The sequence below is a fragment of the Branchiostoma floridae genome, chromosome 4 (assembly GCF_000003815.2).
Source record: "Branchiostoma floridae strain S238N-H82 chromosome 4, Bfl_VNyyK, whole genome shotgun sequence".
Classification (NCBI taxonomy): domain Eukaryota; kingdom Metazoa; phylum Chordata; class Leptocardii; order Amphioxiformes; family Branchiostomatidae; genus Branchiostoma; species Branchiostoma floridae.
In genome coordinates, this window is record NC_049982.1 from 24044376 (window position 1) to 24068694 (window position 24319).

The window sequence follows — 24319 nt, forward strand, 5'->3', positions numbered from 1 at the left end:
CCATACCAAGGTTGTCAGGCCGGAACTTGAAGTTTAAGCTACAATCGCGTCATTAAGTCATCCCCCTACCCGTTGCCGTGACAGGCGGTGCTTCAGAAAAGGAGCTAGCGGTTGCGCCTAAACAGAGCCCATATGCTCAAGAATATCTCGAGAAGGAAGTATCGGAGAATTTTGCGGTTTGCATCTTTCGATTCCTTGCTAAGCAACCTTTCCAACCATACCAAGGTTGTCAGGCCGGAACTTGAAGTTTAAGCTACAATCGCGTCATTAAGTCATCCCCCTACCCGTTGCCGTGACAAGCGGTGCTTCAAAAAAGGAGCTAGCGGTTGCGCCTAAACAGAGCCCATATGCTCAAGAATATCTCGAGAAGGAAGTATCGGAGAATTTTGCGGTTTGCATCTTTCGATTCCTTGCTAAGCAACCTTTCCAACTATACCAAGGTTGTCAGGCCGGAACTTGAAGTTTAAGCTACAATCGCGTCATTAAGTCATCCCCCTACCCGTTGCCGTGACAGGCGGTGCTTCAGAAAAGGAGCTAGCGGTTGCGCCTAAACAGAGCCCATATGCTCAAGAATATCTCGAGAAGGAAGTATCGGAGAATTTTGCGGTTTGCATCTTTCGATTCCTTGCTAAGCAGCCTTTCCAACCATACCAAGGTTGTCAGGCCGGAACTTGAAGTTTAAGCTACAATTGCGTCATTAAGTCATCCCCCTACCCGTTGCCGTGACAGGCGGTGCTTCAGAAAAGGAGCTAGTGGTTGCGCCTAAACAGAGCCCATATGCTCAAGAATATCTCGAGAAGGAAGTAACGGAGAACTTTGCGGTTTGCATCTTTCGATTCCTTGCTACGCAACCTTTCCAACCATACCAAGGTTGTCAGGCCGGAACTTGAAGCCTAAGCTACAATCGCGTCATTAAGTCATCCCCCTACCCGTTACCATGACAGGCGGTGCTTCATAAAAAGGAGCTAGCGGTTGCGCCTAAACAGAGCCCATATGCTCAAGATATTTCGAGAAGAAAGTATTGGAGAATTTGGCGGTTGGCATCTTCCAATTCCTTGCTAAGGCAACCTTTCCAACCATACCAAGGTTGTCAGGCCGGACCTTGAAGCCTAAGCTACAATCGCGTCATTAAGTCATCCCCTTACCCGTTGCCGTGACAGGCGGTGCTTCAGAAAATGAGCTAGCGGTTGCGCCTAAACAGAGCCCATATGCTCAAGAATATCTCGAGAAGAAAGTATCGGAGAATTTTGCGGTTTGCATCTTTCGATTCCTTGCTAAGCAACCTTTCCAATCATACCAAGCTTGTCAGGCCGGAACTTGAAGTTTAAGCTACAATCGCGTCATTAAGTCATCCCCCTACCCGTTGCCGTGACAGGCGGTGCTTCAAAAAAGGAGCTAGCGGTTGCGCCTAAACATAGTCCGTATGCTCAAGAATATCTCGAGAAGGAAGTATCGGAGAATTTTGCGGTTTGCATCTTTCGATTCCTTGCTAAGCAACCTTTCCAACCATACCAAGCTTGTCAGGCCGGAACTTGAAGTTTAAGCTACAATCGCGTCATTAAGTCATCCCCCTACCCGTTACCGTCACAGGCGGTGCTTTAAAAAAGGAGCTAGCGGTTGCGCCTAAACAGAGCCCATATGCTCAAGAATATCTCGAGAAGGAAGTATCGGAGAATTTTGCGGTTTGCATCTTTCGATTCCTTGCTAAGCAACCTTTCCAACCATACCAAGCTTGTCAGGCCGGAACTTGAAGTTTAAGCTACAATCGCGTCATTAAGTCATCCCCCTACCCGTTACCGTGACAGGCGGTGCTTCAAAAAAGGAGCTAGCGGTTGCGCCTAAACATAGCCCGTATGCTCAAGAATATCTCGAGAAGAAAGTATCGGAGAATTTTGCGGTTTGCATCTTTCGATTCCTTGCTAAGCAACCTTTCCAACCATACCAAGCTTGTCAGGCCGGAACTTGAAGTTTAAGCTACAATCGCGTCATTAAGTCATCCCCCTACCCGTTACCGTGACAGGCGGTGCTTCAAAAAAGGAGCTAGCGGTTGCGCCTAAACATAGTCCGTATGCTCAAGAATATCTCGAGAAGAAAGTATCGGAGAATTTTGCGGTTTGCATCTTTCGATTCCTTGCTAAGCAACCTTTCCAACCATACCAAGCTTGTCAGGCCGGAACTTGAAGTTTAAGCTACAATCGCGTCATTAAGTCATCCCCCTACCCGTTACCGTCACAGGCGGTGCTTTAAAAAAGGAGCTAGCGGTTGCGCCTAAACAGAGCCCATATGCTCAAGAATATCTCGAGAAGGAAGTATCGGAGAATTTTGCGGTTTGCATCTTTCGATTCCTTGCTAAGCAACCTTTCCAACCATACCAAGCTTGTCAGGCCGGAACTTGAAGTTTAAGCTACAATCGCGTCATTAAGTCATCCCCCTACCCGTTACCGTCACAGGCGGTGCTTCAAAAAAGGAACTAGCGGTTGCGCCTAAACAGAGCCCATATGCTCAAGAATATCTCGAGAAGGAAGTGTTGGAGAATTTTGCGGTTTGCATCTTTCGATTCCTTGCTAAGCAACCTTTCCAACCATACCAAGCTTGTCAGGCCGGAACTTGAAGTTTAAGCTACAATCGCGTCATTAAGTCATCCCCCTACCCGTTACCGTCACAGGCGGTGCTTAAAAAAGGAGCTAGCGGTTGCGCCTAAACAGAGCCCATATGCTCAAGAATATCTCGAGAAGGAAGTATCGGAGAATTTTGCGGTTTGCATCTTCCGATTCCTTGCTAAGCAACCTTTCCAACCATACCAAGGTTGTCAGTCCGGAACTTGACGTTTAAGCTACAATCTCGTCATTAAGTCATCCCCCTACGTATACTCGTTGCCATGACAGGCGGTGCTTCAAAAAAGGAGCTAGCGGTTGCGCCTAAACATAGTCCGTATGCTCAAGAATATCTCGAGAAGAAAGTATCGGAGAATTTTGCGGTTTGCATCTTTCGATTTCTTGCTAAGCAGCCTTTCCAACCATACCAAGGTTGTCAGGCCGGAACTTGAAGTTTAAGCTACAATCGCGTCATTAAGTCATCCCCCTACCCGTTGCCGTGACAGGCGGTGCTTTAAAAAAGTAGCTAGCGGTTGCGCCTAAACAGAGCCCATATGCTCAAGAATATCTCGAGAAGGAAGTATCGAAGAATTTTGCGGTTTGCATCTTTCGATTCCTTGCTAAGCAACCTTTCCAACCATACCAAGGTTGTCAGGCCGGAACTTGAAGTTTAAGCTACAATCGCGTCATTAAGTCATCCCCCTACCCGTTGCCGTGACAAGCGGTGCTTCAAAAAAGGAGCTAGCGGTTGCGCCTAAACAGAGCCCATATGCTCAAGAATATCTCGAGAAGGAAGTATCGGAGAATTTTGCGGTTTGCATCTTCCGATTCCTTGCTAAGCAACCTTTCCACCATACCAAGCTTGTCAGGCCGGAACTTGAAGCCTTAGTAAGCTACAATCTCGTCATTAAGTCATCCCCCTACGTATACTCGTTGCCATGACAGGCGGTGCTTCAAAAAAGGAGCTAGCGGTTGCGCCTAAACATAGTCCGTATGCTCAAGAATATCTCGAGAAGAAAGTATCGGAGAATTTTGCGGCTTGCATCTTTCGATTCCTTGCTAAGCAACCTTTCCAACCGTACCAAGGTTGTCAGGCCGGAACTTGAAGCCTAAGCTACAATCGCGTCATTAAGTCATCTCCCTACCCGTTGCCGTGACAGGCGGTGCTTTAAAAAAGTAGCTAGCGGTTGCGCCTAAACAGAGCCCGTATGCTCAAGAATATCTCGAGAAGAAAGTATCGGAGAATTTCGCGGTTTGCATCTTTCTTGCTAAGTGATCTTTCCAACCGTACCAAGTGTGCCGGGCTGGAACTTGAACCCTAAGCTACAATCTCAGCATTAAGTCATCACCCTACACGTTGCCGGTGCTTCAATAAGGTAGCTAGCGGTTGCGCCTAAACAGAGCCCATATACTTCCAAAATCCAAACATATTCCATGAAAAAAAAACATTTTACTGGCCAAGGCTTCCTAATCATTTTGAAAGTAGGCCATCTGTTCCTGTCTTTATTCTCTACTGACAAACTCGTACATAACTTGTGGCAACTGCAGAGTATACAAGGATTAATCCTAGGGCCACTCCTTGTTATTTGTACATCAAAGACCTTCTAAACTGTATTCAGGCATGCAAGCTAGCAATGTATATGCAAATGAAACTATCATAGATATACTTTGCATACTGCAGCAGATTATAAAGCAGACAATTCCTGATTCAACTCGGCTTTTGCAGTGGTTCACTGCTCGCTACATGTATCTCCTAATCCCACAATATGCAAAGTTATGCTTGTCGGAACACATTATGACCAAAGCCGCAAACAGTAGCTTTTCAAACCTTGACCAGGTACATATCTAAGTAATAGGGTGTAGTTCTTGACAGTTCTCTACAGTGGATCATACCCTTCATGTCACAAAAAAGTACTTTCATCGTGAAGTGTCCAAAGCCTTTCATGAACAAATAAGCCTTAAGGTACACTCTCATTGCACTTGCGTCAAGCTTGCGTCACTGAGGGGTTCGTTCACTGAGATACTGTTTTGATATTTTCTCCGATTTTTTATAATATATATATTGCGTAATACGTAAAAGTATGACTTAGAAGACAACAAAATACACAAAAAAAGTAAGAAAATAGTTCGTTGTCTCTGAAATTCGTTGAGTGTCTTTCGAATCCCGCAGTGACGCAAGCTTGACGCAGGTGCAGTGACAGTGCATTTTTACTGAATATATACGAACCACACTTAAAAGGTAGTAGTACGATCTGGGATCAAGGCAGAAAGGTATGCACTGACAAAATACAGAAACTTCAAAACAGGCCGGGCTGCTATGGCTATCCTGGGCTGGCTGATTCTGTACAGCCAATGAAACCATAATGCAAACACTTGGATGGACCCTAGACCCCAATTGTTGACATCCATAAGAGAACATACCAATACTTGAAGTTTAAACCACTGTCCTGTATCCACGTCCTCGGTCTATTCACACAGCTAAGGCTTAGTCTATGTCCAAACCGGGCCCGGCCGGGATGTTTGCTGAAATGAAAAATAAAAGTGTGTATCAAGTGTTTTTTTACGTTCTGTGTAAAAAAAACGTTGTTTGTTACTTTTTATACAATATTATTCGTCTCCGAATGTTACCTGGCCGGGCCCCGGCAGGGGAATTGGGACACATGGCAAAATGATTGCTGTAGATTTTCTTGTTCTCGGACAGAATGCACAAGTCCTCTCTGTTACAAACCAGCCCAAACCTTCCTGTGCTTTTATGGGAACCTGAAGAACTTTAAACAGCTCAACTTTCAAACGCCCCTTTTAATCACAACCTTTGTACAAATGGAATTTCCTTGAAAATGTAATGAAAACGGAATAGATATAATATTTCCATAGCATTAATGTTCTACGAGCGATCGCTGTTGTTGTTTATATCCGGGGTATTTGGTGGCTGGTGCCTACCAGGGCGCCAGTAGATTGGATTAAAAATTGATATTTAAATCAGCAGATCAAATTACTGCTTGATATGTAAATCAATCTTTCCCAAACACATGTTTGATGCCTACCACCGTGACATCATCGCGATCGCTCGTGTTGCATACATTTTATTGAGAAAAATGGCAAGCTGATAACACTTGTATAGAGCTACCTGAACAAATACACACCTTTGCGGTTACCGTCTGCCATAATTGCTGCAACCGAGCACAACGCATCTTCCTGCTCTCCGCATCTTTAGTACAAAATTTTGTACGATCTCCTTGCATGAAATTTCAAGTTTCGCGCGAAAACGCCACAATGCACCGCGCGGGGTCATTAGGTTAAGGGCCACTGAGGTCACCGATGCAGTCCCCCTGTATCTGTGAATGGTTTCGCCCGATGACGTCACCCATGTATTGGCCATGTTGGCCATGTTGCAGACGTACCGAGGAAGAAAAGAGCTGTTTCCATACTATAAACTTTAGGAATTTGTCAACTTTTCAGGTAAGAGGTATCACGTTTTTGAAGCCAGACGGACTGTAACTAAGTTGTAAACTTGGAGCACGATTCATTTTTGCGTCAATTCGTTTTGTAGCGCAATTTACCGAAAATTTATTGAACGATGGGCGGAGAGGATAAATTTTTGGTACTTCGATATTTGACATGCTTTGATGTTGCACGACTGTTTCCCGACAATCTCACGAGCTCGCAGTTTCATCCAAACATGGCAAATCAGTTCAGATCATATCTGTGGCGTGTGATCCTTTCCTGCGCAATTTTACAAATTTATCTTGTTTACCTGGCCATGGTGGATGAAAATTACACTTCTAACATGAGAGGTCAGTTGGGGTCATGGTAAGTGTCAGAGTCTCAGACCCTGATGACCCCAATAATATGGTTTAGCTGTAATCTCTTTTCCATAATGATAACGCTAGTTTACCTTTATCCGTGGGGTAACCTATATCCGTTGTTTTTCAAAACAGCACATTTAGGGATATCGAGTCAACGGACGGTTGTTTCAAATTATAATATTTTCAAAATACAAAATTCAAAATAAGTATAGCAGTTTGAATTCACATTTCATTGACCTGATACCCTGCTTTTGAAAAGAACGTATATAGGTTACCCCACGGATAAAGGTGAACTAGCATTATATGCCAAAAAAGATTAATCCAAAATTCCAAATCCAAGCAGACATTGAAACCAATGGGATGTTTTCTAATTACCCCATTTGTTTGTTGTTGTTTATTTTATCTCTGACTCTCTCATTAGATCTAATGATTAGAAACACTTCTGCTACAAGGAAGGACACCAGCAAGGCTTGAAGATGACGACAACTCCTGAAAAAGCTGACAAGAAGGACAAGGAGTCTGGACTCCTGAGGAAGGGGTCCTCCTCCAAGAAACCACTCAAGGAGAAGGTGGTACAGATCTACGAGTCTTTCTTCAAGGTGAGATCTTTACTAGTGTTCTTTTATCACAAGCGCATTTTTCTCACATGAAATGTGGTTGTGGTTTAAGAACTTGCACAAATGTCTGTTGATGTACCAAATTGATGAGATATTAGAAAATTATATTATAAAATGTGCCCCATGTGTGACGGGGAACAACACACTCATAGAGAATGAAAAAGAACTTGATGGACTGAGATGTAAGGATATAACACATGCGTTACTATTTTTTTTTTTAAGCAGGCTAAATATGTATACTTCCTACATCCAAGGAAACCATTTCTTGTAGAAATAGAAAAAGGTTTAAAAGTGTACGCTGAGTTAGTATGCTAAAAGATTACATGATGAAATGCCACAAACGTACAGACTTGTATCACGTTTCCGGGCGGTTAATTCGATGACACTGTATTTTTTGTAATGCTTGTGAATACTAATTGTATCCACAAAATCAGTCTTGATTTAGTTGAAACTTCTTTACACTGTAATTCTACATTTCCAGTATACTACAGTTATACAATAGTGTCATCCATAAACTTATATAGTATAATCAGCTAAAACCTCATTTTCCCTCCAAGTCCTACCAATAAACAAACCATGCAAAAGTAACTGCATTTACAGTTATCTTGTATCTGACCATTTACATATAGCTTGGGTTCCATCCTTAGTAGTAACCGCTGACTCAATCTTTTTGCTTGCTAACCATGGGTTATCATTTACATGCTTGTTTGTTTTTACCTTCTCTATAGGGAGAAGACCCTTCTCTTGGAAACCCTAACTTCTGGGATGAATTTTTCTTAATGAAGGCAAGAAATTTTCAATTGTAATCAAATCGAACGCTAGATTTTCTGATAAGTTTTTTTTTTACAACACTGTCTTCCTGCCTGTATCTCATTTGAATGAAAATGTGTTTGTAAAAATTGTCTTTCCTATCTTTTCTCACAGGCAAATGTTGCATACATAGAGAAGGCGTTCTCAAAAATGACCCCAGAGCAACTTGTGGCATTAAAGGTAAGGAAATTTGACAGTGTCATTTATCTTATTCTTATAGTTTTCTTTTTCTTCTAATAGAAGTGTTCCCAGTTTACATTGGGGTCTTGGATTGGTATTTGTAATTGCCGGAATGTGTAAAAATTAACTGAAATACTTCTGACCTCCTTAAAGATATTAGCAATGAAGAGCAGTGAGATCTGTTTTTCTGTATGGTTGAGTGGGACTCCTTGCCACTTTGTACAGTAGGAGTATGCTCATCTTTAAACAAAACATAGAGTAAGATGTTTAACGTTATTTATAACCAACTTTTCAATGGGATATAACCAGCTGCTGCCGTGATGCTTGCCTGCAAATTAAAGCTGATGTTATTTCAATTCTTAGGATTGTTTTACGGGCTGTACAAAATACAGATCCTAGTTGAATCTTTTGCATATAGAGCTGTCCGTATATAATATCAATATCCATTGATATCAAATCTTTTTATATTGCAGGACAACATCAACTTACTCTGCCACAGATGCATTTTAACCTTGAAAGAAGACTACCAGATCAGGGTGGTCAATGCCCTACAGGTCAGTATGTGTCACTGTAGATGTTGAAATGTTTGCAGTGGTTTAATGTGTTACAGTAACCTCCTCCCCGCAAACTTAAAACCACTGCAAATTTGCTTGTTGTTCTGTCCTCTGCTCATGCCTACCCCATTGTTTCAGCATCAAAACGTAAAACCACCACAAATACATTTTGCTCTAATCATTACACAATAGTCCCCATCAACTTGAAGGCATTTCGAGCGTTCGAAACAATGAAAAACAATAAATAAACAATACACATAGTTTAACCCCTCCATTATTGTTGTTGTTGTGTTTTTCAGACCATGTGTGCGCTGATCCGTGGTGTGTATGGTAAGAGTCTGGGGGACTACGGCTTTGACATCATCAACATTCTAGTCGGGTTTGATGCTGCAGAGGTTCAGATGCAGGTGGGTTGTCATGCTAGAATGACTAAGTCATGCTTGTAGCAGCATAGATTGGGCGGTCTATATTTTCAACAGTGCCACATGTGCTGCTGTGGAAAATTCGAATACCATATTCGGATGTTGGAATTAATCTTCTTACATCTACTTGTCTGAAGACAACAGATGCTTTTCAACTTCCGGGCCAGTTTGCATTGAAAATTTCAATGCTTAATGTTTGTTTTCTGGGGTGGGTATGACAGAAATAAAATACTAAGTACATGTACAACACGATGTTGCCCTTCAACCAGGTATCAGCCCTCCAGTGGGTACGAACGTCAGCTTATACGGATTACATTGTTTGATATGATATATTTATCACAGCCCAGGTATGACATAAAGATGAATATGTAAAGACAGATATTGAGCTATTCAGTGCTTTATTTTACCATTTTTATACCCCTGCAGAGACTGATAGAAAGTGTTCACTCTATCCTGACTGGAGACAACCCTGCTGGTCTGAAGACTCTGTCCCTCAAGTTACTCCTTATACTGGTCACTGTAAGTATATAATGTATGTGGGACAATATCCTTGACAAAGTCTGGCATTTGTTTTTATATTTATTGTCATTCTTTCACTCACTCACTGTCCAGTTTATCGTCCGTTGTTCCCCATCTTGCAAGGGTTGGAATGTTGTTGTCTTAACTTTGTAATGACTATTTCTCTGTTTACTGTATAGTATATGATTATGCTTTAAAATGAATATTCTGTATCATTTATCAGTATAATTCATCTATTGTTTTTACTGTTACCATACTTGTCATAGAGGAATGTTTTTTAAAAAATTCTGTACACATGAATAGTAAAACCTACTTGTTTCTTCCAACCCAGGCAACAGATAATGTGAGCCAGAACACCATACTGGAGTACATCATGATCAACAGTGTATTTGAGTCAGTTGTACAGGTACTGTTTGTTTATTTACTTGTTTATTCACTCTGTTGTGAAAAATGGTATTAGTACAAGTGATACAATGTATCTAGAAAGATGTATACTTGATATGCTTATTTCTTTACAGATATTAGCAAACCCAATGTCCAGGCAAGTCCATGGACATGATGCTCTATTGCTGCTAACAATACTGGTCAACTATAGAAAGTATGAGGTGAGGAAAAACAATAAGACTTTGTATATTACTCCTAGTAAGGCCATGTTGATTTGATTATATGGATGACATCCTCTGGGAACTCCAAAATTGGTGCGAGCGAGCGAATAAAAAAAAAAATTTGGCCAAAAAAAAAAGTTGGCTTCAGTATGAAATCAATGTGGCCAGGAAGGTTGAACATAGGACTACAAACACATAGTGTGGTATACCAACTGTTAGATGTTGCGACCAGTACAGCATACGGGTGCAAAACATTTTTTTTCTTCTTGGACCAATCTGAAATAAACAGACCTGAAAAAAATCAGACGAACGGGGTTCGCCAATTGCAAAATGGACACACTATGTCGGCGGGTGTTTGGGGTCTTCCCGGGCCAAGAAGACAACAAGAGGAAGTCAAGTAGAGTTTATAGTCAATTGTACCAAGTTTCTACAGGCAAAGGTACAGAGACAGTTAGCCTTTATTACATGAAGATGGGATATTAAAATGCCAGTGGTGGTCCAATGATCCACCAAAGAGATTCCTTTGTAGCAAAATTGACCAATTATCATTGTTTTGAGTATTATCAGTTCTCAAGTTTCCACAGACAATCAGGTCCAGGTTCACGTCCACCTGGAAATGATCCTCGACCTGAACGGGACCTATCCTGAATTTACTGGTACATGTACAAACCCCTACCAAACTACTTTTTTTTCTTTCTGTCCTTTCACATCTTATTCTTTGACTTTTGAGATTTATTTTGGCATTCTATGGCATCAGTTATCGATTTTCTGATACTTTTTTTTCAATCTATGGAATATTTGTGCTCATTTTACAGCTGCTTTGCACAATTTACTATGTGGTCCAAAACTTTTTTTTTTTGGAAATGGCCGAAAATTGGTGCGAGCGCGGATGTCATCCATATAATCAAATCAATATGGCCTAATGAACAATAGAGCGGAAGCTACATATCCACAAAAAGAGGTATTTAAGCTGACTTCTTTCAGAGATATTTATAGTGCAGTTCTAACATCAATGTCACAATCTCATCTTTCTTTCTTACTTTCAGTCAGTCAACCCATACATTGTAAAGCTGTCTATTCTGGACGACGAACTAGCATTAAACGTAAGTAACTTTCAGAAGTAAGTTTTCAGGTCTACTACGTAGTTTTTTGCACTCAAATTTGAAATATTCTAGAACTAAGAAATTTCAGATTTACTACCACTTTTTGACAGTTTTTGACACTTTGTGTCATTTTTTCACGTTTGCAACGTAAAGGATTAGCCTACAAAACATTCTGCTCTATGCCCACTGTAACCTGTTGACCTCCCTAGTTAGACCAAGTTGGTTAGACCCTCCTGTTTGTAAAACAGCTTGCCACCTGGTAGGTCCCCCGGGGTGGGGTAATCAGTTAGCACATTTTTTTTATTTTTTTTTTTATTTATTCACATATATTTTGCGAGTATGAGGCGGAAAGCACAAATTGCTTATATTAAGCCTTCTACTCAAGAAACATACGCATAAAACAAGAATAGTAAACGACATTACATACATAAGTACAAAATGGATAACAGAAAAATAAATATTAAACAAGACAAGTTGGTGCTGAATCAATTAGGAGAACCTGCCTGTACAATGGATATAGGTAATGACAAGATCAAAAATGTTACAGTTCTGTTGATGTGAGAGAGATGTTGATCCTGATAACAGTATTCAGTAAAGTACATAAAGTAGTGTTGTTGAGGTGCTTTAGGTCTACTATAATATTTGAGACAGCCGATAACAAAGAACTTCTTTGGCTAGTATAGAGTGTGCAGTGTAGTAGATAATGTTCGGTTGTTTCACAATGATAGCCGCATTTACATGTAGGATAATCAATACAATGGTGTTGAAATAGATGGTAGTTTAACTGACTGAAGTTTAGACGGAGCTTTGTAAGATGAACTGCGGAACGACCTTGGCCATAAGAGAAATGGGAGTATTTTGTCGGCTTGTTGAATAGTGAGTCCAGCTCTTTTTTGAAAGTGTTGATCGAAAGGACGGCTTTAGCATTCGTAGGCAGTTCATTCCACAAGTGAACAGTTGAAGGTAGGAAGGATCTTTTATACTTTTCAGTTTTACAGGCAATGGAAGTAAGGTTTTGGTTTGCGCGAAGGTTGTAAGGGACCGTATCACAGATACGTGGAGGGATAATATTATGTAAGTACAGTGGTGCGAGACCATTCATAATTTTCCAAAACTGTTAGCACATGCATGGTAGACTGCAGTTAAAGAACACAATGGAGATCTTCTTCTTTGGAAACACCCATATCTAATCATTCTAAAATAGCATATAATCATGAACTATATAGTCTATTTTGTAGGGAATCAACAAGCTGAGGTCATAGTATCATATTCCCTTCAAAACTGCAAGAAACCTTGTACAGAAAACTAACCTACTGTACTACTACTAGTATACTCAAAGGAAACTGTCAACTGGCCCCCCACTGGGAAGCCAGGCTGATAAGGAACACCAGCCAGGCAGTGACCAGGCCTGAACCCATCTGTTTGTTGGAAGATTTGAATTTTTATACATGCTTATTTGGTGCAATGATGTCGCAGCATCTCTCCCTAAATATTGGTATGCAATGCTATAGGGTTGATGGAACTAACAATGTAAAGAAAAAGTAGGAAAAGCTACTTTTTGTTTTGTTCAAATATTACGTAGTAGACCTTTAAAATTACATTCTCACATTCACTTTTTTCTATTATTCAAGGTAAGAAAGTGCCTGATTACAATTACATAAAAAGTTTTAATACATGTAATAGTTAATTATGTAATAGTGTTTGATTGAAAAAAGTTAAATTCTTTCATTTTCAGGAATTATCTCAAGAAGAACTTGCTGTTGATGTGATATGATGTTACTGCAGGGTCTTGGATGGGTGATATCATCGGCCCTGACAGAGTTCAACAGAAAATACAAAGAAAAGAAGGAAGAACCACAGAGTGGGTGGTTATCCTCCATAACGAGTATGGTGAGTCTATATAGATTTCTTGTCGCTTAGAGTAAAGGAATGAAGGAAAAGAACCTGACCAAGATAATACTGTAAATACTAAAATATTTGTTTGTTTGTTTGTTTTACTGTGCCTGTGCCTGTTTACCACCATTTTGACTTTGCTGTGAAGATTTGTTTTGTTTAGTCTGCAAATATATTTTTAAGATACACCCCGAGACCCTCTGTACCAGGAATACTGTAAATCCTTGTAAAATTGAATGCATTTACAGTAAGTAATATCAACCAGGTGTTGAAATGATGTCAGGTGATTTAGGGGGATCCCTCTATGAGTGTGGTCAAAGGTCAGAAGGCTCAGGTGCCGATTGCGTAACAATGGGGGGATGACACCTGTCACGCACAGGCATGACTATCCACTCATCATACCCATTGACCTAAGAAGGATCAACCACTAAAGTGGTTTAGGGCATGTGTATATTATTGAAATAAAATTAAGTTTGTGGTGTTTTAGAAACCGTCTTTCTTTGATTTAGATTGGTTAGAATGTCCAGGATGTATAATTGTGGCATATTTGTGTCAAATATATTCCTTTAAAGGTTTTATTGGGGTACCTGCACATTTTGTTGCTTTTCGTAAGGAGTTTTACAGGTTTTTGTAAGATTTCAAGAAGCTCATTATCATATCATGAATAATTAATCAACCTACACCTGGCTCCATAGGTTGGCAATATCTTTGTTGGGGATTCAGACAGTGTCAGTGCAAAAGTTAGGTAAGTACATGTTAGTAACGATTTGATGTTCAACGTGTCATCATTTCTACTTCAAAGTGTATTTTTCGCTTGTTTATTTGCATTTCGGTCTTCTGTGCAATACCAATGTCATCTGCATGGTGGCGCTACTTGCTGCTAGAATCAGATCACCTGCAATGTATTGACTATGTTCCTTTGTTTTAACAACTGTTGAAACCACAATAATAGCCAGAAGACAGTATTATAGCATCAACATCACATATTCTTCATTATGTTACTTTAACATTTTCATAGGTCTACTTTAATTTGTATTGAATAAAACTCTGTGGTAGAGAAGGTAGAGTACATAATGTGTTTGTATGCTCAGGGCTTAAACACTAAAGTATCCAACTCAAACTCTACAATGTTTTCTCCCCTTCAGAACAAATGACTCCATTCTCCTTGCTCTGTATGAAGCGGTTCACCTCAACAGGAATTTCATCACCGTTCTCACAACGGTAAGGAAGCTTCAATCTAGAAATCTCTGATACTATAAATGCAAAAATATTCATGGTGGTCAGGCACATACCTTGTCACTGGTAGGTCATTTTCAACTGGCTGTCCATCATGGCACTGGTGTTTTCATTACTGTACAGTATTAGTAAACTAGCTGACTGCTGGCTACCCCTGTGTCAGGGACCTCAGCAGCAGTATGATCAAATACTGGACACTACTGCTATAGGACAATGCCACTATTGCGATTGTAAAACCACCTCAAATGCTCCATTTATTTCTTATTGTGCAAAAATAAATCTCCACACATCAAAGGGGATTGGTTAGCAATGTTACCCTGCTACACAGAAACAGCAAGGGACTTGCTGCCCTAAGTACCACATCCACTGTAAGGTTAGCACAACAATTATATATACTACTACGCAGTTGATTGGACTGTTCTATTGTGTTTTTCTGCAGAGTCATACGGAGACATCCTCTGGACCGTCCTCTCCGACAACAACTCGAGCCGTGGAGGGAACTAGAGAAGGTACCTCCAACATGACACATATCTGACAAGATCACCTGGAGTGTTGATTATACATGTACATTACATTCTGGATATGTGCTTGTTTTGCTAGCCATAAGCCCACCTCTAAATCTACCCTTGGCTGCATCCTAAAGCCATCATTACACTGTCAACTATATTCACCCAAATTTGTTGATCGCCAGAAGGTCACTGCATTTCAAAGTTGCCAGAGAGTCTAACATACATTGTATGTTTCCCCTGAAAATCTTCCCTGTCACATTAGCCTCGATGCCATCTAATTACTACCAAGGAATTTTTTCAGGACAGCAAGTTTACATGTAAGGAGCCCTGGTGGCAGTAGGATGGTAACCTGGCTAATTAAATAGGCTCTGTGACATGCAAACTTAGGACAGTCTCTAAAATTTGCTCAGTGATGGAGACAATGCCAGCTGTATTACCTGACATGTCCTTTTAGAGTGCTCAGACTTTACAAGCAAGCTATTTTCCTACTGTGTGATGCTACATGTAGGTTTAAGAACAATTTCCTTCTCTCTAGCTTGAACATCTGCCATGTGAATGTGTCCTGTTGCCCTTGAACTTTGCCCTACATGTATCTTGCCATTTCTACATGTAGATGAGCTGGGGCCACAGGCTGACCAGCAAGGTGGTGAGGCGGTGCAAGGTAGCTCTTCATGTTTTGCTTCATGCACTCGTTTTTGTCTCATGTCATGTGTAACAATGCTAACTTGTCATCTCATACTCATACGTTTGCAAGTGTTGTATGAGGCAATATGATGGTCAAGTTACATGTGATAGTAGCCCAGCCTCTGGATCAAGAAGCTGCAAGTTCAAATCCTGGCATACAGCATGCATACTTTTGAAAGGAGTTGCAGTCCTTATTGTTAGACTGTCCACTGTTCATTGTGCTTGTGAAAATGACCTAGGGGAATTTCCCCATTTCTCTAAACCTGTAAATACTATGTCTGTCTTCTCTGTCACAACCTGTGGACGTAAAGCAAAACTGGATCAAGATACTTTCAGTCACTGAAAGGGGAGTCGTGTAGATTCCTGCTTCCTAGCCAAAAACAGAAGCATATCTTCAATACAAGAGTGTAAAACTTCCGTCCCTGTCCAGGTCCACTACCGTCCACCCCTCCTCCGGACTCCAGCCAGACCACCAACCACATGGTCACTTTCCTCCAGTACTGCTCTATTGTTATGCAAGATATCAAAGGTGAGACACCATCTCCATTTTTCATTTGCACAATTTTTCTTGCTTTCTTCATATAGCTTCTTGAATGTTCTGTTGTTGGTGAAAGCTGGATGAAGTCAAGAGTGTAAGTTCCAGATTCATACATGTACTGTAATTCACTTCGTCTTCTCGGCACCAAACTTTCACGGTCTGAGAAAATGTAACTTGTTCTCGGAACTAAATGTTCACTGTCGCGGCAAGTGCACATTAAAAAAGTCTGTGAATTATTAGTTATCAGTACTGATAAGTTCATGTTACAGTCGTCACAGTGAAAACCGTGAACATAACAGTACATTGAAAAAATAAGCAATTACAGTACCTTTGTACTACCGTACATACGTGTCATGGTTTCAAGCCCCACATATTTCACTAGCGCTGGCTGAAGCTAGTTTAGATGGTGTATGTAAAACCATGCTTAACACACCCAGATTTTATTGGCCCAGTTATTCCTGCTGCCTTATATTATAAGATTGTAAGACATTTCTAATCTCCAAGATCTTGGCAATGCAGAAGCTGTTCTTTTAGCATGTTTCAGCTTTAAATTAGAATGACATTCTGTATTTTTCTTCTTATCTCCAGATGAACAAAGACTATGCAGTTTTAAGCTCTGTCTGGTCATTCTTACATGTATAGCTGAGGTAAGGGTCTGCTACTTGTGTACATTTATACTATAGAACTGTAAAAGGAGCCCCAGAATGGAACTGTAGGATGATACCTGGCAAGTTATGTACTGGGGGTAGATTGTTGGGTGCAGTTAAATTATTAGATTTATTGTACTTTAACCAGTTTCAAAGCTCCCTCAGCTTTATCAATGACTTTGACAACATCCTACAACAGTTACAAATAAGTAATTCTACAACTTCTTGGCTATATAATTGTTAATATAGCAGATACTATTTTTGTTTTTGTGTGAATGTCATAGAGCAAACATTAACATGTCCATCATTTCCTTCCAGGATCAATATGCAAATTCATTTCTACATGATGCCAATATGAACTTTGTTGTGCATCTGTATAGAATGGTAAGCGTTATTTAAAATTTTTTAAAGTTGGAATGATTGCAGTAATATTTTGTATTGTGTTAATCATCATCATCATTGTGTTAACTTGATTTGCATAACTATCAATACTGCTGTTTCACCATTTTATGAAGTTACGTGAAGCACATGGAATGGGTCATCTATTGTATTGAATTGTTTGTTTGTTTATAGTTGTGCTTTCTAAATAGGTTTAAAAACCTGCCAGATGCCACCCCAACAGGAGTTCTGTTAAAAATATACCTTACATTATAGGTTAAAAGGAACCTAACTTCAAAATACATTCCCATTGGATTTCATTTACAAATTGTTTGGTCTCTTCTTAAATGATGAAATAACATTCCATTAGCAAAGCAAAATAACTTATTTCAGGGCACTAGAAATGAGACTTTGAGACGTTATTTGAAAATCCATTAGTAAGAAAAACAGTAAAGGTATGAATGATCATGAAATTTTGACTCATACATGTACATCATTCTATCGCCCCTCCCCCTAGCCTATGAGACACAGAAAGATTGCTGTACCAAACACCTCTTCAAGGCCTCTGGCGTGTGCATGGTTAGGTAAGTATGACAAAGTACTACAGGGATTAGTTTTATGATGAGTGCCATACACAATTGTATACTGTAATGTGCACTAAAACATAGTCTCTGAAAAATCATCAAACCGTATATAAATGGTATCATAGTATATGACTATCACATGATTCTCACTTCAATCTAGCTTAGCAAAGCATTGTTGGTTAATTGCTGGCTATATATACACTCACATGTCCAAACAGCTGAGATAACAGAGCAGCCAACTTTAATGTGTTGTATTTTTCCCAACATTTAGCATCTAACATATAACATGTAACACTTTTTTTCTCTCCAGACTTGACAGTTGAATTTATAGTGACCCACATGATGAAGGACTTCCCTATGGAACTGTACATGTAAGTACCTTCATGTTATGCACTATATGTTTTAAAACAAAGGGCAACAACTCTGAAAATTGGGTAGCTTTTGTATGATGTAATACTCTGCCTGTGAACCAAGATGTTGGTAGTTTGAATCGCAGCTGTTGTTGCACTGGAAAGGGCCGCAGTCCTTAGGACAATACTTTTAGCTGTAGTCCACTGTTTATTGTACTTAACATGTAGAGTGGGGATGGCTGTGTGCATGTAGCTTTGGACTTGGAAGCCACATTAGGGCTCACCCTCTGACGAATACACATGACAAGTCACCTTCGATATAAAATGACTAACAAGGGGGAAGAAAAGATAAGTATATGGTGTTATGATTTCTGTGAAAAAAATGTAGTTTTCTTATTCCTGTGTAGGAGGTGCCTTGGGATTGTCCATAGACTGCTGTGTTACCAGAAGAAGTGCAGGGTGAGGTTACAGTATACATGGAAAGATCTGTGGACAGGTGTGTGGATTTCTCATTTTTTAATCTATATCATAATCAGGGTTGTCTCCAGCATCTGTCCTACAGTCTTAAGACGGAAAATTTATTTGTTGGGACAGAAAAATTTTAATCCATTCATCCACAACTTCGGAACTTCATGACATGAAGGTTTGATACTGATGAAAATTTTTTTCTTAAGCTTAAAGTGACAGATTTGACAACAAGAATTAACCACATTAGCTCCCGAACAATGAGTGGGACAAAAGAAATTTTCAAGATGGAGATGGTCTTGATATTACCATTCATATACAGCTACGTGTCATCTCAGGTAGTTCAAGAAACTATAAAATCCTTAGAACTAAGTCCATCCTTTGGAATAATTTTGTCATAAGTGTGTGTTCATTTGCCAAATGTATCATGCTCGCCGCTAGCATTCAAAATTACAGTTTCTTGACTTTTTTCCAGCACTTATCAATTTGGTGAAGTTCATGATCGCCCAGGAGGCTCACCTGGCCAGCAGACATAACATCTTCTACCTAGCCATAAAGGTACACAGACTGATGGGAGTTATTTACACTTATGTTGTAATTGTACAATTGTAGAAAAACCTGGCATGTACTTTTTCGTATAACATGATTATTGTAGAACCAGTCAGTATTGAAAGGAATGTTGGTTGTTGATTGTACATGACGTTGTGTAATATAGTTCCTAAAGAATCTTGTTATCCATAATGGATTATGCTTGTACGTATGTATGTACATACTCATACATATGTACATGTGTAAGTATGTATGTATGTATGCATGCATGTTTGTGTAATGCATTTTGTATATGTGCATATCTATGAGTGTATGCATTGCAAGCCTTAGCTAGTGATTGATATATTACACATTCAGGAAAATACACTGCCCATTCTATTTTACGACAGATGATCATGCAATTTAGATGGTACAAAATGTGCCAGGTACTCCTCTAATCTATTGTATAAAACATGAATGATGAACCCATGCCTTCTCCACAGGTAGTGAATCTGTTCAACCTGTTCATCACCTATGGGGATACGTTCCTGCCCTCCCCCACCAGCTATGACGAGCTGTACTATGAAGTCATCCGCATGCACACTGTCTTTGACAACCTCTACTCCATGGGTGAGCTACATGTGTGTTTATCTTGGTGTTGTCAGATGAAACCAAGTGTGGTTTTTGTGTCATGAAGATGCACCTCACAATCATTCTTTATTAGATCCAATTGTAAACGTTGATTCATACTTCTTCGCAAAAAATTTTTAGCCTCCAAAATTGCACACACAAAGAAAAGACATTTTTACCGGTTGCAGAAACTGTAAATTGATTTACAGGGACTTAGTTTTGCAGTAGAAACGGAAAGGAGGCTATTCAATGCAAGATGGCATATAGTTACCATATGATGTGTTCTTGGTTAGGTTGCAAAAGCCTCATTAAAAACTTAACATTAAAGGTCAAGCCAATATTTAATGATTTACAGTGTTGTTAGCTATGACTAACATGTTGAACAAACCATGTATGTTTCACCCAGCACTGAGACACGCTACTAACCATGGGGAACACAAAGACTCGGCTACAAGACTGACCAATGCACTTGTCAACATTAGGTATGTTGGTCTTTCATTTCTTATGTGCACGAATACATCCCTAAGTATTACAAGACAAAAGGTAACTGTATTTTTATAGTTAACATCATTTTCTTCAAACTTTGATTTCCGTGGGAAGATTGGTGCCATAGCCTAGTGTGTTTGCTTTGAATTTTGGAGTTCTTCAGTTCAAAACCTTGCAGGGTCATACCAAAGACTTTACATATTGCTTTCTCTGCTTAGCACTCGGCATTTGGGAAAGGTTATGGGGGTTGAACACACACCTCTTCGAGTCGACTAGCCACATGTATCTTGGAAGTTCCTAAGTTACCGTGTTGGTAGATCCAATAGCAAGAAATTGAAAAATGACAAGTAAAATTGAAAAACTACTTAGTGATCTACATGTACTAACAGATCTACTTGTATTGAAAAATATTCTCTACAATCATTGGTAGGATTAGATTTTGAACCATTTGATCTGTTTGTTTAATCTCCTCTTTTTTTCTCTATTTCCAGAGCAATAGTAAACCATTTTACACCCAAGATTGACTCTTGGTCAGCAGCAAATCATCTGTCCTCCCTGACAGAAGATCAAGTAAGGAGCAACTTTTCACTTTTCATCTTGCATGAATTGATATGAATTATCTAGCCTTTGGCCTGCTAATAAGGTAGCCATTTTTATCGGTAATGGGGTTAAGCAGTAAAGGAAGAATACTGGTGGCCAAGGATAAGAAAAGGTTTTGACATTTACAAACACATTTTAGCACATTTGCATCATCTATTCATACGAATTTCTATCTCTTACCATATTGCCCTTATGTTTTGGTGGCATCAATAGATGCATGGTACAGCTCTATTGCATTTCAATTCATAGTTGGGTATACAAACTAGTTTCTACCAGATCTCTTAAGTGTCACTGACAAAAGACAGTTGATGCTATTTTAAACGTCTGACTGTTTCCAAAACCATATCCAGTTGCTTGTCATGAGTAATTGCTTTTTGGCACACATGCTACACAAGCCAGCAGCTTTTCACACAATGATACAATGATGTTGCATTTTCACTGCCCTAATTATTGTTCTGCAACAGTGTTGATCAAACTTACACGTTCTTTGCAGGTTCTGGAGGTTGTGCGGAGTAACTACGACACGTTGACCCTGAAACTGCAGGAAAGTCTGGACCAGTATGAGAGATATGCAGAGAAACCTAAGGAGTCTGCCTTCTTCACACAGTTGGTGAGTGAAATAAAGTTGAACTTAATTTTGTGAATGGCAATCCTCCACCTGTCCAAAATCTGATCTGAGTGTACAAAAAGAAGATGCTTCCATTGATTTATTAGGCAATGAAAAAAGATGCCTAGATTTTAAGGTCTACTTCATGTGTACATGTTAGTCTCTCTGTTAGTGATACAGTAGAAGCTGCTTAATTGCACTGCCTATTTACCAGTGAATTTCGTGCAATTATCCGGATGTTGCAATAATGCGAAGTTATCCAGCTGGACTGCACCAGTTTTGGATTTTGGGATTTCGTGCAGTTAACAGAAGTGTGCGTTAATCCGTTGTGCAATTAACTGGCTTCTACCGTAGTAGCTGTTTCTTTTTCTTGTACACTGACTATGGATGCATGTGTGTATGTCCTCCACAATGGCCTAACTGACAATGAAAGTTGAAGAATTGCAGATGATTTGATAACACTGTCTTGGATATGAATTGGATGAAGTGTTCAAGTCTGCTTCTGGGTACTTTGGTAGAGCAACCCAGCTCCGTGTGTGATTATCCACCATTTGCCATACCGTTCCGGAAAACCATAACAAAATTCTTCTTGTTTGTTCTGCTTCTGTTTACAAACAAGTTGTTTTCCTATCACTGCAGGTTCGATCGATCATCTCCGACTTCAGAAAGTCAATCAGTGTCGCCACCTTGCAGCAGGAGACTGTACTGCAGGAGTTCTCACACATACACTGATTTAATAGTTAAGTTCAATGGTTCTGTTCCGGCAATGAGTATCATTGTTGCAGCCAAAATTACAAAACATTTAGTATTAGTTACTATTACTAAAAATTTCAAAGCTGAGACTGCACATTTATTCCACCAGTCATAAATGGTTTATAGGTGGCTTTTATGGCAATTTGGCAATTTCAAGAAATGTGATAAGATGTAACCGTTGAAGATTTTCTCCTCGCTTTAGTCATATTATACTTCATGCTTTTCAGTAGTGGGATAACTGATATTCTATCTAATCCAAAAAAAGGTCACCTGTATGCAATTTGTGTATAATATTTGCAGCCCTTTGTGCATTTCTTCTGAACTTACACAATATGTAAATCCCAAGCATGAAGGGATTTAAGCACATGTAATGAAGATACAACTCTCTCATGGATTGAAGGCCAAGATAGATGAAATTGCATGTTTTGTTTCTTGATTGGTTTTACCTAAATGAAGAAATATTGTTTTGCTACTATGCAAAATTTATAATATTAGACTTCATATTGGATACTTGGATACTTATACATATTGATACCCCAGTATGGCACTGGTATCCCTACATGTGTTAAAACTACATAGTACATGTAAATTCATTATTGATGGTGTCATGAGCACATAGCTTAAGATTTTATTGTTTTCTTTCATTTCCTTCTTGAATTATGATCTAACAAATCCAATGCAACTCCTCTGTAGTGATTACTACTAGCTGTCGTATGTGCAACTAACTCAGCATAAGGATAGTATAAGTGTAAAACGCCAGGAAAAGAAATATGCACTTAACTTTTAGCTTGCTGACTTGTTTTTTTGTCCTTGGTTGTGGTAAAAGTAAAAGATTTGATGGACCTCTATCATATCTTCACTCTGTTGCCATGGCAATGGTAAAAAGTAGCTGAATATAAACCTATGTCACAAACAGAATGGATTCTTCAAGAATTTTTCTTGACTCGAGTATTGTCTGGACATTACCAGTACTTTATTTTGTGTTTTGTTACTATAATGTGCATATCATGGCCAGTAAGAGTGACCAGTATCATGAGCAACAGTGGAATATTTTGTGCAATGCATGGACCTTACTAAATTCAACATCTCTTCCAATATGTAGCTTTGATTGATTTGAATAGAATGCCATAGAAACCCAATATTTACAGGTATTAATTGAATAAAAAGATTTGTGGTTATTGATGATGGAAGGTAGAAAAAATACTGTACACATTACATCTAACTCCTTGTTAAAACTCTTGTTGTTTATAAATATTGTAATAAATGTGCTGAATACAATTGTGGTGATCAATTTGTTTGAACATGTATTTCCTGTATATGAGGTACATGCATGCTCTTTTAAAATTCTGCTTTGACCAGAAACATGTTTGAAGATTGACATAGTTTACAGCAAAACCTCTTGATTTAAGGTAATGTAAGAGAATTTGTCTGTCACCATTGATTGACACCATACTTAACTGCTATAAATGTATGATACGTACTTGGAAAATAAATGATTGTTTCTTTTATTTGGGAATGTGTTGGATCCTCAGCAAATATACATGCCTAACAGATTTTTCCAAGAGAGTTAAGATTTCTTGAAGGGCTTGAATGGGCTGGAAACCCCCAACAGAGGCCCAACATATACAGTCTCCAAAGTGGTTTTATTGGGGATAAACTGGGTAATGAATTTGCAAATACAAATTATGTATGTAAGCATCGTAAAGTACCCTGACAAGAATCACAAAGCAGTATATGCCATTAGGGCTCTTATGTGCACATTGCTATCTATTATTATGAATGCTCCTATACCTTTGTTAGTCACTCATAAGTTACATATATATGTAACGTTAGCTGTTAAACGTTATCATTTGACAATCCGTGCATGTCTTCTTGAGCATGCAGGCACAAAATAACCACCTTGCAAATACATACACAAGTACTGCCGAAAATAAAACCTTTGGGATGCTGAAAAAAAAGCTATTCGAAGGCTTTTTCATAGCATTTACAAGGGAGGGAATATGAAATATGATTCGTGAAAGAAATTATGTGATGACCAATCAGGACTGATGTCACCGCCAGGGTATAGTGGTGGTACAGTGTACAGTGGGGAAAAGCCACATACATGCATTTTGTTATGATACTTGCTGTTCCATGTGGGCAGCTGGCAGGTGCTTGTGGAATTTACATTAAAATGCGGTTGTTCTTTGAACACGTGTCCGAAGAGAATTTCTTGACAGCT

At 39.3% G+C, this 24319-nt stretch overlaps 1 protein-coding gene and 1 non-coding gene across 3 annotated transcripts; one reads left to right on the forward strand and one right to left on the reverse strand.

Moving 5' to 3' along the window:
- The first annotated feature begins 5898 nt into the window (after positions 1 to 5898).
- On the forward strand, positions 5899 to 23606 carry LOC118414568 (armadillo-like helical domain-containing protein 3). 2 transcript variants are annotated; one of them, XM_035818690.1, is made up of 27 exons: positions 5899 to 6053; positions 6822 to 6999; positions 7746 to 7802; positions 7942 to 8007; positions 8481 to 8561; positions 8861 to 8968; positions 9410 to 9502; positions 9834 to 9908; positions 10021 to 10107; positions 11154 to 11210; positions 12996 to 13100; positions 13799 to 13848; positions 14249 to 14324; positions 14779 to 14848; positions 15462 to 15509; positions 15963 to 16061; positions 16659 to 16717; positions 17036 to 17101; positions 17613 to 17679; positions 17990 to 18050; positions 18437 to 18525; positions 18970 to 19052; positions 19526 to 19652; positions 20059 to 20134; positions 20630 to 20708; positions 21232 to 21348; positions 21985 to 23606. In XM_035818690.1, exons 2-27 carry the CDS (start codon positions 6877 to 6879, stop codon positions 22075 to 22077), a joined length of 2112 nt encoding a protein of 703 aa, XP_035674583.1. In that variant the 5' UTR covers positions 5899 to 6053; positions 6822 to 6876; the 3' UTR covers positions 22078 to 23606. The 2 variants fall into 2 exon arrangements, with proteins under 2 accessions (XP_035674583.1, XP_035674584.1); XM_035818691.1 differs by lacking the exon at positions 15462 to 15509.
- LOC118415068 lies at positions 13423 to 13524 on the reverse strand. Its single transcript, XR_004831070.1, has one exon. It is a non-coding gene; the product is annotated as a small nucleolar RNA U13 (small nucleolar RNA).
- Positions 23607 to 24319: the final 713 nt, after the last annotated feature.

Excerpts from the sequence above, each read along its gene's own strand:
- LOC118414568 (XM_035818690.1), top strand. The coding sequence starts at position 6,877 with ATGACGACAACTCCTGAAAAAGCTGACAAGAAGGACAAGGAGTCTGGA. Across the intron at positions 15,510-15,962 it reads AGGTGGTGAGGCGGTGCAAG|GTCCACTACCGTCCACCCCT; the intron begins GTAGCTCTTCAT and ends GTCCCTGTCCAG. Across the intron at positions 16,062-16,658 it reads TGTTATGCAAGATATCAAAG|ATGAACAAAGACTATGCAGT; the intron begins GTGAGACACCAT and ends TCTTATCTCCAG.